This window comes from Bradysia coprophila, unplaced genomic scaffold, assembly GCF_014529535.1.
Source record: "Bradysia coprophila strain Holo2 unplaced genomic scaffold, BU_Bcop_v1 contig_350, whole genome shotgun sequence".
Taxonomy (NCBI): domain Eukaryota; kingdom Metazoa; phylum Arthropoda; class Insecta; order Diptera; family Sciaridae; genus Bradysia; species Bradysia coprophila.
In genome coordinates this window covers 12,224,499-12,237,103 of record NW_023503608.1, presented here as the reverse complement: position 1 = coordinate 12,237,103, position 12,605 = coordinate 12,224,499, and the positions used below count along the sequence as shown (strand labels likewise).

Here is a 12,605-nt window from a genome sequence, read left to right as displayed (position 1 = left end):
TGGCATAAGTAAAATATATGGGAAAAAGTCAAAAGTTCACGAAATGCTATACTTTCGAACTTTACGAAGCCCGCCCTTAAATGTAAAATTATATCCAGTTTGATCGTTAAGATTAAAAACCGAAATTGATTGAAATATCTCATACAGAAGAATAACTCTACGGAAGGATCAGCAATCAAGCTGTAGCAAATTAATGTATAAATTTCGCTGACGTCTCATGTGTCTCTGCTTTGCATTGGCATGTTTCCTATAATGATGTCAATCATGCACATTTGCTATGAAAAACACGCTCCATTTAGGAATTGAATGCATTTATTTGATAAAATTTAAAATCGGAATAACAGTAACAACTACACCAGTATACAGCTACAATCCAGCTAAATAAATCTTAACACAAACTTGCGTTGTAAAAACATTGACATTTTTCTTTTAAAGGAGTTTTAGGGATAAAACTAAAAACAAATTTGGATTTGTTATGTTAACACGTGCGTTCACTTCACTTAAAATCTTAGGTTTAAAATTTTTTGTTTTTTGGTATGGTTATTTGGTTAAATAATAACAAAAAATTCTCTTTAGTTTTGTTAACTTTTTGTTAATATATTAATAGCCTCTCTAACGAGCAAATAACATTTTTTTTTTCATTTGGAAATTGGGTGTAGTTTTTTTTAAGAATTGATGACTAAACAAATCAGAAATACATTTTATACAATATAATCATGGCATTGAGCACCCATTTCATAAGTGACTAGATTGCTTAAAATAGATTACAAAATTATTGCTTTTCTGATCTGCGTCGCTGGACCATTGGTCCAGTCTTTAGTTATTTTATATCTGGGCGCTGAGAGCATCGTCCGTGGCAGGTTCCAAATATTACAAGAAAATAAATGAAGAAACATCTAAACACAATCGCATCATAGGAAGGGGAAAAAAGTTTTGTTTCACTAGAACTGACCATTACGGATGCTCTAGCCGTTCGAGCTTATTTTTATTTTAATTCTAAAAAAAATGATGAAAATATCAAATGATAAGTAGCTATGGTAACTAAGAACATGAAAGAGCTTCATTGGTCCGCTAAATTAATTTGAATATTTTGTGAATTTGTAAAAATTAAAAATTTCAGTTGTTTGAGTATCTGTGATATATGTCTGTTTTGGAGTCATGGTAACATAATTGATACCAAATCGCTCAATTTACTTGTTCATCAACAAGAACGATAACACGATGTCATAATACTCTCATTCGAATTGTAACATCGCGTTTTCAAATATGTCTTGGTGGATTTTTATCGGTCAGGCGAGATCTTTATACAATTTTAATTTCAGTCATCTCAACTGAAATTAGTTTCAAACACAAAAAAAACAGAATCGGAAAGGATTATAATACGGAGAAACAATGAGTTCTATTTCTAATCAATTACTGCCGATTAGTCCGATGATTCTATTCTGCCACTGACGTAATGTAATCATGTTTGCCTTTCAATTCAGTCAGTGCTGTATGGATTCGAAAATGTAACCGCGATTCCAGTGAGTATCCCGTGTAGTTTTTCCTGCAGACAAAGGAGAATTAACGAATTTCGTACGGAATTGGAAAGTAACCCATTTTACTTGGCATCTTCAAGAGCAGCAATAGCATTTTCTTTACGGCCTTGATCAGCATACAGTAAGCCGATTTCGACAATCGCATACGGTACAATGTATAAATCTTCTTTAATATCTTTGTTCAGGTTAATCACTGCCTCTAAACACCTGTAAATGGACAGTTGAGCAACACACGGTCAAATTACATAAAAAATTCAATTCCTCACTTCAACGACTGCATAGGACTCTTCATCTGCCTGAGGCAAGCTCCCTTGAGCAATAGCAGTAGAGCTTTATTGTCCGAATCGTATTTCGATACATTCGGCTTAATATCCATGTCATTCAGAGCTTTGTCGATCAATTTCAAAATATTATCGCCGAGAGAAAAGTGTTTTCCTAGAATTTTAAACGTATTCCATAGGTACATCAATTCAATACATGGTAGAGTTAATTGTCGTTGTTGTATGAAAAATCGTTCAGTTTTCTTAATAGCAAATTTTTCCATTGGTAAGGATTTGCCAGCAATTCGTTGCTTATATTTGGGCACATCCCTAGAAGTGGATTGAGTGGAAAGGTTTAAGCAATAATTTTGGACGATTCGATATGAATTCGTTACCGCATCAACTGCTCAATGGTATCTGATTCGGTTTTTGTAAGTTCGTTAGGGTTGATCATCATCATTATCACAGCCTTTTGGTATGTATAAATTGTCCTCGACCATTTACTTCGTTCCACTAGATATGTTGCAAATTGTGTCGCTTCGCGCCAATCCAATTTTACGCTAAAATCACATACATTAACCGTAATGTCAGTCATGATGCAGCGATTCAAAGAATTCTTACCAATTCACCCAGAGCAATTCCCAAAAACACAAATGATGAAACTGAGGCCACACATCCTGCGATCGCCATGACTTTTTATACCAATACAAAGAGTCGTCCAGATTTCCTTTCATAAATTCTAGACGACCCTTAAAAAATAAGAACCACACGCCTTCCGGATACATCTGTATAATAATCGAAAAGTGATTATAAAGTATAGAAATTGTGGCGCAATCCATCCCTCACCTGCAACTGTTCACTTAGCATTTCGTCGCAAAATTCCAAGTCACCTTCCTGATGACTAAGTACGTAACATACAATTAGGTGATAGCCTAGCAGTGTCATTACGCATAGCACTTGTCGTATACCCGTCATTCGACTACCGGCTATCAGGTCTTGCATACCTGTTTGCTTGTTGCCAGAGAATCCAATAAATTCCAAAAGCTTTATGACTCGACTCGGTAGTAGTGATATCATTAAGTTAAATGTCCCCATTCCCATTCGAACACCACTCTCAAAATGCGATTTTGATGCATCGTTTCGCCAGTTTCGCTGATTCAGAATATTGTTGCATTCTCTGTGGAAAAAGAAGATCAGAAAGAACTGTTTGAACTTCACATTGAAACCCGGATATTCGCAATATTGCGCGCTAAATTTAGAAAATATTGAAAGGAATCGTGATCCAAAAGCTTACTTGTAACTGTTAAAACACGTTCGGATCTTCATGCCACCTTTAATCAGACTAGTTAACGTTTCATCTTCTACGAACGTGAGCATTGCTTTCAGCAATAGCGCTTCCGCCGAACACAGCTCAGCATGAGCCTCCATTTCGGTGAATTGATCGTAATTTGAGCGTTTAAAAGTTTTGCCAATAGTTTCGGTGATCGTGGTCTTTTTCCGGTGACTGTTACATACATGCAAACAGAGCTTCAATGCCTCAGACGCTTCAATAATGTGCTGCTGTTCGAAAGTGAGCATTGCTTCCAGAAAGGCGAACACACAATTTCCCACCGAATGATACATACTGCTATGGGCCCAGGGCCGCAGCAAGCTTCGAGCTTCACAGAATTTATTGTTAAAAAAATAATTGATCGCCAGTTTCGCTTCAGTGAGTGCAGTGTCAAGGTCCATATCGCCTTCACTAAAATATATTGTCAAAATTTAAGACCAAGATTACTTTACTAAGAAAAATAAAAACTTACGCCACTGGCTCAACGTCAAAGGCATCTTGAAACTGCAAAGAAGTGTAAGACAAATGTTAAAAGGCAAATTACTCAACAAAAATGAGAGTGAGAAATACAGGAAATGGCAATCAAATTTCAACTGATATTTGCTTCTGCTGATTCAGCTGAGCATAAACACTCATAACCAGTTTTGTTTGTATGTATTATATAGACACAAAGACTGAACAAGAGTACGTTCTTGGAGATATCATTCAACCTTTTAAAACCACGTCGGTTGGTCAAATTGATTAACTCTGACTTGTGTTGTCTCGCTGCCCTAGAACAATCTTGATAAGCTGTATTAGCCACAACTGCTTTTCCTTCAGGCTCTATTTCATTGTCGTACTATCTGTCTGCATTTATCGATTGGTACCCACCCACCTCAATGTTGACCATCTGAAGTAAAATTACCTGTTGATATTTATGCATATGAAAAGTGTCTCAGACAATATAAAATAATACCTAGGCGGGAGATTCATATTTAAAACTAATGAAATATCAAGCAACGGAAACTTCTTCCAAAAATAGAAGTAACAGATTTAATGATTACATCACGATTACGCTTACCGTATCTAAGGAGGGAGAAACTGTTCCGGAAAGTCAAAGTACAGGGACCAGAAAAATCACTATACAAATACAAGTAAAGTCAAATTCATTGTCTAAGCCTGACACTCAACTCCATACAAAGTCACACAGTCATGGTGCAGCGTTTTTCGAAGTAGTTTCCCCTTCGGTTTCTAATAGATTAGGTGAATTGGCTGCACATGAGAACTTAAGTGATGCTTATTATTATTTGCAATAATAATTGACAATTAAGCCGGTAACATTTTGTAGAACACGCAGTGTGTTTTATTGAATTGCAAACTAAGCTTCTTGCAAGAGAGCGTGACGAAGACATACAATATATCGCGAGAAAAAAAGCAATAGCAAATCGTCGTGTGAATTAATTTTTATCGTTCAAATTCAATCGAATCTTACGTAACTAACGACACTTTCATGAATACGTAATCTAAGTGAACATAAGGTAGAAACCTGCATCAGGACAACACTGGCTTATTCACGAAAATCAGTGACAGTAGCATAATGCAGTTCTAAGCTTGGATTGTCTTGCGCTTAAATCATTTTCAAGGTTGATTTAAATCTGAATTCGACTAGGTATCTCTAGAATTTATAATTACAACTATAGCGTTGTTAAGTTCTGTGTTCAATCATTACCAACTGAATCAGCATATATTATAATTGTCACGGTCATTAAGTAAAATGATAGCCCAATTTTATCAATTCAAATAATGAACATCTGATAACAGTAGTAATGCTGGCTGATTCAGTGGTGGATAGTATTTTTCGTTGAACGAACTTTAATCTTCCAGCAAAATTGTTGCGATATCTGTCAAATTGACCTTTCCAAATCTTTTTGTTTACATTTTCGAGGTACGAACAATATTGAAGCAGATATTCATCGTTTGAATTTGTGGTAGTAGCTTTATTTCTCATGAATTAATTTAGATTTGTACTGGAATACAACAACGATTTCAACGGTTGAAGTAGTTTCTAACAAATTTATGATGTTGAATTCTAATTTGAATACTAAACTGCAAGAAACTATTTGGTCAGCAGACTTTAGAATGTTGTTTAGCATTGCATGTCTTTGCGTACCCTCAATCCTATCTTAAATTGGAAATTACAATGAATCTGCGATTAGTTCTCTCAGTTGTAACTTAATCTTTATATACGCACTCAATAAGTCTTGGTTGGGTCAACCAGTTTTCATTGAAGCAATTGCAAATGATAGAACATGTTTATTGAAGCTATAATCTATTTAAGTGTGCGTCATGATTGCACTTGTAAGATCACGAAAACGCAGATAATTTACAGTATAACATTTTGCGCATTTTATCTAATTCAGTTCGTTCAATTCTTACGTTTAGTGTACATAATTTCCTGTTTCATAACACTATGCATTTGTTAATCAGACAAAAACCTCTTAAAAGAGGAAGGGTGACGCAAGTCCTTTACTTACAAAAGTATTGATATCAGAAAGGGTGACGCTCAAGGCTCCGATACGCAAAAATTTAACTTTAACACCAACTCTTTATATTAAAAAATTGCGTCGAAAATGGCAGATGATGAGGACGATTATCATCCTTTAAGAGTCGCGGGGGTCAAGCAAGAAAAGTCAAAATGTTGCTGTATATATGTTCCTTAGTCCCTAAAATTTATTTTTTTAATTTTTTGTAGTGTGGACTTGCGTCACGCCTGCTTACTAACGTGCAGGCATGATTATATTTCACATCTGAGACGGTTAGAAAGTGAAAATGTCTGAATGTCTCCAGTCCATGTCTCCACTTAATTTTGCCTCAAATTTTCTGTTTTTTCCTCTCTAATAGCAGTAATAATTTTAGCTGATAAAATTAGTTATCAGAGCTACTTTATGAACATTACAAGTCGTATAATATATTAATGTCTCTCCGAATGCGTTGCGATGAATCTCAAAATTAAATTGACTGGTTTTTCCCAAGATCACAGAACCACAGTTTGTGGTTGATAAATTTGATAAAATGTTAACACATTTTGGTAATTTTATACTCACATCGTCGTCATCATCAGCTACATCTGGGCTCGCATCGGTTCGGGTTTGACTGGAAGCCATTTCTTTTAAGTTGATGTCGCAATGTTAATCTAAACAATATACCAAATTAAATGTAATTAACACTCACTCGCTAACGACATACAGAAATATAGAGGATGATGCTAAACAGCAAGCTTACTAATGAATAACGGTCTAAATAATTATAAATTTCAGTTTTTGATAACTATTCTGGACACTTGCTGTTGCTAGCTATTTCTCGTGCTATTCACTATTTTGATAGGTTTTAGCTGAAAATAGGTTTTAGGTGATGTTTTGAGGTGAGCCGATCTACCGAGCACTTTCAAATTTTCTCTCCGTTTAACTTAGTTTTCTACCATTATTCCAAAAATTAAAATCAGTAAGTGATAACAAACCGTGTGAAGTCTCCTATTTCCAAGATCAGATTAGCTCTGTATGGTCTGGTATTGTCCAGGAAAGCGATAAGGTGTTTTCATTACTGATCTTTGATTTTGCTAAGAAATTGGAAAGTTGGGTAAGTAACCTATGTACGATAACAATAACTTTGAATTGGATAATCAAGGCAATAATAGCCCAACCACCGGCCTAAAAAAAAATGTACTACGAAAGGGCCCAAAATTTTGTTGCCAGAGCCACAAGAATGCTCCATGAAATGCTCGATATATTGAAAAGGCAATCTTATACTCACGATTAGTAATCTGTTATCGACAAAAATAAGCGATAAGCTCAGACCCTTGCGGCTTTTTGTAGTAAAATGTATGTTGAAACTAGTGAAGTGACAGATATACCTTCGTTTCAAAAGAAGTAACAGATTCGATATTACCACTGCTGTCTGTGTAAGGGTAATAGGTGAAACTTCTGACTAGACTAATCACTCAAAGATTTTTAAAACAACTTTTTGCAATAACGAACAGGTTTGTAATTAAGCATTCAGGTCATAATTTTTAAGTGCAACGTGAAATCCATACACTGCACGACGTTAGTTCGTTATGAAAGATATTAACTTTTCGAAGGATATTTGCAAATTAATTATTGAAGATCGTGAAATATTAACTTAAAAATCGATAAAGTAACTCAGTCAGGAATGATGCAAAGTTATCAATTGGATTTCCCTATATCCATCGCTCAATATCAAAATGTTTTCACGGTTTTCACACCGAAAATCATATGTGAAACATAAACACAATTTTCTAAGGAAAATATACGTATTACATACACATACACAAAACATGTGTCCGATACTTATTTTGACTTACATTATAAGTGCTAAATTATATTCTCCTTGCAAATTAATTCAGGGAAAATTAGATTGTCGCTCAAAGTATTAATTGGCTGGAGCACAAAATCAACAAAACAATATGCAACACACCGACAATTAAAAGTTGGAATTTAAACTCTGTAGCTCTGGCAAAAAATATTCCGATAAGAAAATTTTGAAAATCTGAGTTCACTTCATATTGATTTTTCAATTTCTATTTATTATTATGTACATAATTTGGACGGTTTACGAATGCACGTTACTGTTCTGTTCTTTGCAAGTATGTTTTCACTAGTGCGGCTTTGTTTAAATTTATTTGATTCAAAAATCACCTGAGTATTTTTTCTCTTTTAAATTGTAAACATGACACCGCTAACGTCACCTCAGCAATAACAAAATATTCCTTTTAGAAGTTCAGATACAGTTTATTGAATGGCTTTTATGAGTATGGGTACACAATGCTCACATATTTACTATTTTTGTTAATGTGTTGGTCGTGTTAGTCAATGGATCACCCGGATCACCATAATGTCATTTGTATAAACGGGTGTGTGTAACGTTTTCTCCCGATTGAGGAAACGTTATGAAGTAGCAATAAAGGCGGTAAGTGTTTGAATTCGTAATTCGGTAATAAATTCATGGAATGCCCTCTTTAGGATGCTTTCTTTTATTAATCCGAAGCACAAGATGCACTTAAAAGGAATAATTACATTTAGTGTAAGTAGGCATGTTCGATAATTCATTCGAATGATAAAATATCGATTATTTCCCTGGAATCGATTATCGATATTTTCAGAAAATCAATATCAATCGAATGTTTTATCGATAATCGATAAATATCGACTGAAAATCGATAAATATCGACTGATAATCGGCAAATATAGACTGATAATTCGATTTTCAGTGGATATTTGTTGATTATCAGTCGATATTTATCGATTATCGATAAAACATTCGATTGATATAGTATCGATTATTTGGAAATTTTATCATCGATTGATGATATTTTTCAGTGAACATGCCTAAGTGTAAGTGTAAGTGTAATTATAACACGAGGCCGTGTGTCATAAAACACATATCGTGAGTATAATCAAGTACTTCGCACCGAGATTCATACAACGTTTTATGCAACAGGGGGATCTAAAGTTCGCAGTTTTCGAACATATTGTTCTCGAATTGCATATCAGGTATTTTCCTTACGCACGCTAAAATATCTTTTTAGCGGATGAGAGGTTTCCAGCTCGAGCCGGAAGCGAGCGCTGGAATTGAATTCGCTAAAAAAACATTTTAGCATAAGTTAGGAATAACGTTTTTCCTAAACGACGTGGAAGATAAGCGACGAAGTCGAGATATTTGAACACTAGTTAAGAAAAAATTATTTCTACATCGATAGTAAATGCTTCTACAGGCCTTGATTTAGGCGGAAACGAAAAAAAAAATTGGGAGCAATCAATTTCTGCGACATAGAACATTTTCTTTGAACAAAAAGAGATTGAACCTTGTACAAATTGCACAAAAATACATTAATTCTGCCATCCTACGCTCTAAATCTATTTCTCTTGCGTTCAAATTCTTCTTTTTATGCGATTGTTTCTATTTTCCCTGCGATCAGTTTAATTACATGCCAATATAAAATAGTATATGTTACTCGCAACAAAAAAGTGTAGACCACTGCCTGGGTCAAAAATACACCTTTCTGCAACTGCGGTGCGAAAACTGAACTTTTTCATGCGTGATTTTCATGCGTGAAATAAATGCAGTCTACTTGACCCATACAATATTTCGTTGATACAGTAGAATGTATGTTAAATGTAGAGTTTTGTTTTGCATTTTAAAAGTTCATTTTTCGCAGCTTGTTGCAGAAAACGTTGTATGCAACACGTTACGATGTGGTTATCAAACTCGCTTCGCTCGTCTAGTTGCATAAATAAATATTTCGGTCCTATATACATAGTATAGTTACATATTTTAGGCACACTATTTATTTAACAAAGTGAGTTCAATAAACAGTGGAAAAAACAGAAAGAAACGATATAACACTATATGTAATTTTACATTCAGCCCCAGTGACAATGTAAACCTTTTGTGAGTAAACTCTATCCATAAATAACTATTTGATAATGCTACGTTTCTGACCGAAGCCTAAATTATACTCATATGGTTTTGCCATTAATGGACAAAGCGAAAGACGTAAATGAAAAATTGCAATTCTATCTGCTTTTACTAAGATTTTGTGTATTGGTGATTTAGATGTATTGATTAATTTTTTTCATAAATATGTTGGCGCTTGTATTTGAAATGATATTTGCAAAACATATTTCCATTGAACCGGATTTCAGTTCGAATTCGAATCGGGCAATCAAAAAGTAAGATGGCTGACAGTATTTGAGCTGTATTTGTTATCAATGTGTAATCAGTGGCTATAGTAGTAATACTGTGTATTCTAAAATAGGAAAAAAATTCTGTCAAGGAAAAAAGTTTCAACAAAATAAAATTGTAAGTGAACTGAAAATCCAGTAACAACGATTACGTTTAACCTATCCATAAGTGATTTGCCTGCGGTCGATTATATATTTTGTGTTTTTTCAACAAATAAGAAGAAAAAAATTTTAATTTTCGTCTTTGAACACCTCTTTGACGAACACCTATTATGTTTATGTAAATTTTTGGCGCCTTCAAAACGTGGTTCGCAACTTTATTCTCAGTTTACTTTATTAATGAGAATTAGCCTGAGTCTTCTAAGTCAAATTAATATATTAGACATTTTCGTACGTGGAAATCATAGAAATTTCACTACAGAGCTGTCATCCCTACGACCATTTGCTATATATATAAATACAGTATCCACCGAGGTTTTTCACTTCTACCCAAATGTGTGTGAGAATAAAATTCAATGAAAAAGTTGATTTATCTACCAAAGGAAAGGTTGAAATCACAGCTCTGTATTTTTCCTTTGCCCTTTCACAGATGGAATATTCCCCGGCATCTTGATATAGGCTCATCTATGGTAACAAATATCGGTGAAACTTTTAATAATAGACTTGTTGGATCGAAGGTTAATGTGATGTGCTAGGTATATGCTGTTTTTTAATTGTTCATTCAAATATGGCTAAAACCAGAACTTTCATCGATATATTTGTCAAATAGTTATTGTCTCAGAGATAGCACACCCTTTTGATAACCTTTGAATTCAATTGTTTTTATAAATCCAATGTTGTTGGATTAAATGATTTTGTCGGAGATGACGAACTTGTTGTAAAATGAAGTTTACAGTTTGTCAAAATGAAGTGCTAGGCACTGCTAGCTCTGAAAAAATTCGTTACCGAAATACCAACCAAAGGTCTGACAGAATCTTTCACTTATATGAGAATTGTTGGTAGAACTTTTCGACGTTTTTTTTTACTCAGAATGTACATCCACAACATCCGTGGAAGTCTTTTTGTAAAATTACATTTTGCAGTCTCTTTCTTCAATTTATCGACAAACATTGAAAGAGGTCCGACTTTTAGAGTCTAAAATGTCATTTTTCTTACAAGCATTTTCAACAGCATTACAAAAATTGGCAACTCGGTATCATCAGTCATACAAATGTCTGCAAATAATTCTAAAGGATTTCTTGATTTAAATACAACAGAAATCATAGCGAAAAACGATGAATTGAGACATGAACTTTCATCCGTCCGTTCCGGGTAAAAACTCATTACCATTATCCGATCGATGTGATACTTGCATCAATAGGTCATCATAGGTAATTTTCTTCTATTATATCTTCTGTACTAATTGTGCATCGCGAATAGACAAAAGAAAAGCAGAAAAAAAAATCAGAGAATCTTATTCAGAGTTATTGTTTCTAAGTAACCGTCAACCCGATAATATCATAGGTTAGCATGAGTGATTTTAGAATGGATTATTCTATGACAACACTTTGACTATGTATGACATTTCGTTGCAAAACCCGCGCGTTATGTGACCTAGTATGTGAGTGATCTGATAAAATCAGTTAATGTTGAATAATTTTTGTGCACTAGTTATGGTCATTTATAGCAATCGCAATTTTGCTATCTACTTAATGTGACAGTTAAGTTAATAAAATAACGAAAATGAAGACCAGTAAGTTCCGTAACTTTTTAGAAATGATATGTCATACACCAATCAATCTGTTACTTCTTTTGTTCAACGTGTTGAGTTTGATACAAAGTCTTTTACTTCATTCGTTTTAACATACGCTTCACTATATCTATAAGATCACGGTAACCGGAGGCCACCGTTACGGTTTCTGTCGTTAATGATGATTAGTCGCATATCGTTGGCTCGTGATGTTCGAACGTTTTTTGCAATTTATTTTATTTTGCCTTAAAGACTCAAGATATGTTTGTGAAAAGTTTCTTGGCCAGCAGTGGACAACCGATGTGTGTTTTTTTGTAAATTCGTTTTCGTAATATAGCTTGTCTATAGCGAATCAGTTACAACATAACTAAGTATTATTATTCGTCTCGTCAAGGTCTCGCCTTTAATTGCTTAGTCGCTTAATTGTAATGAGATATGTTAAATTTGATACTTCCATTAATGCTTTTATCACGACTCATTTCTACAGCAGCTTTTACGTAGAAAGCTGTTGTAAAGTTTAAATGTGATGTTTTTTCAACACCGAAAAACAATCGATTGTTTAAAATCGAATGCAATATTTTCCAATTCGTTATTTTTTGGTGTGTGCGTTGTTGTGTTTTATTATTCACATAAAATATCATGTTTTATGTTTTTTGTGGTATTGGCATATTTATACAAACCAACCGAAGTTTTCCTATTGCGAATTATTGAGCAGATCAACACAGAAATAGTACGACCGAAAATACCTACTTTTTATCGCTTTTCCTAACAATTAAATAAGATGACGAATATGAATATAGGTTTAGTTTTCTTCAACACATATGTGGTATGTTGATAAACTGTTCACCGTGGTAAGGCAATAGCTAAAACACAACTACACGCTTGCATCAAAATATTTCAAATTGTAATTATAGAAATTTTAACTATACAACTTTGCGCTGTACAAATGTCGTTGTACCTAATCAACAACCGATAATTTTGTTTGTTTGTTAATTCAGCTTGTTATCACCG

The 12,605-nt window shown here is 34.1% G+C and overlaps 2 protein-coding genes across 7 annotated transcripts in view; one reads left to right on the top strand and one right to left on the bottom strand.

Moving 5' to 3' along the window:
• Positions 1-322: 322 nt before the first annotated feature.
• Positions 323-7,897, bottom strand: LOC119081056 (tetratricopeptide repeat protein 39B-like). Of its 2 annotated transcripts, none has more exons than XM_037189770.1 (10): positions 7,486-7,897; positions 6,212-6,300; positions 3,601-3,632; positions 3,093-3,539; positions 2,645-2,975; positions 2,420-2,583; positions 2,194-2,358; positions 1,805-2,128; positions 1,605-1,745; positions 323-1,546 (listed from the first exon to the last, which is right to left on the bottom strand). In XM_037189770.1, exons 2-10 carry the CDS (start codon positions 6,269-6,271, stop codon positions 1,438-1,440), a joined length of 1,773 nt encoding a protein of 590 aa, XP_037045665.1. In that variant the 5' UTR covers positions 6,272-6,300; positions 7,486-7,897; the 3' UTR covers positions 323-1,437. The 2 variants fall into 2 exon arrangements, with proteins under 2 accessions (XP_037045665.1, XP_037045666.1); XM_037189771.1 differs by having other exon boundaries at positions 7,820-7,892.
• Positions 7,898-9,853: 1,956 nt separating this feature from the next.
• The window catches only part of LOC119081053 (serine/threonine-protein phosphatase 2B catalytic subunit 2-like), a 38,018-nt gene continuing 35,266 nt past the window's right edge, over positions 9,854-12,605 (top strand). For all 5 annotated transcript variants that reach the window (XM_037189769.1, XM_037189767.1, XM_037189763.1 and 2 more), the window contains exon 1: positions 9,854-9,983. The gene's annotated coding sequence lies outside the window, so the exon portion shown is untranslated. The remainder of the gene's footprint in view (positions 9,984-12,605) is intronic.

Bases quoted from the DNA above. Each gene is read 5' to 3' on its own strand.
- LOC119081056 (XM_037189770.1), bottom strand. From the start codon at position 6,271: ATGGCTTCCAGTCAAACCCGAACCGATGCGAGCCCAGATGTAGCTGAT. The intron at 3,633-6,211 runs GTGAGTATAAAA...ACTTCTTTGCAG, and splicing joins TAGCTGATGATGACGACGAT to TTTCAAGATGCCTTTGACGT. The intron at 1,547-1,604 runs GTAAAATGGGTT...CTTTGTCTGCAG, and splicing joins GCTGCTCTTGAAGATGCCAA to GAAAAACTACACGGGATACT.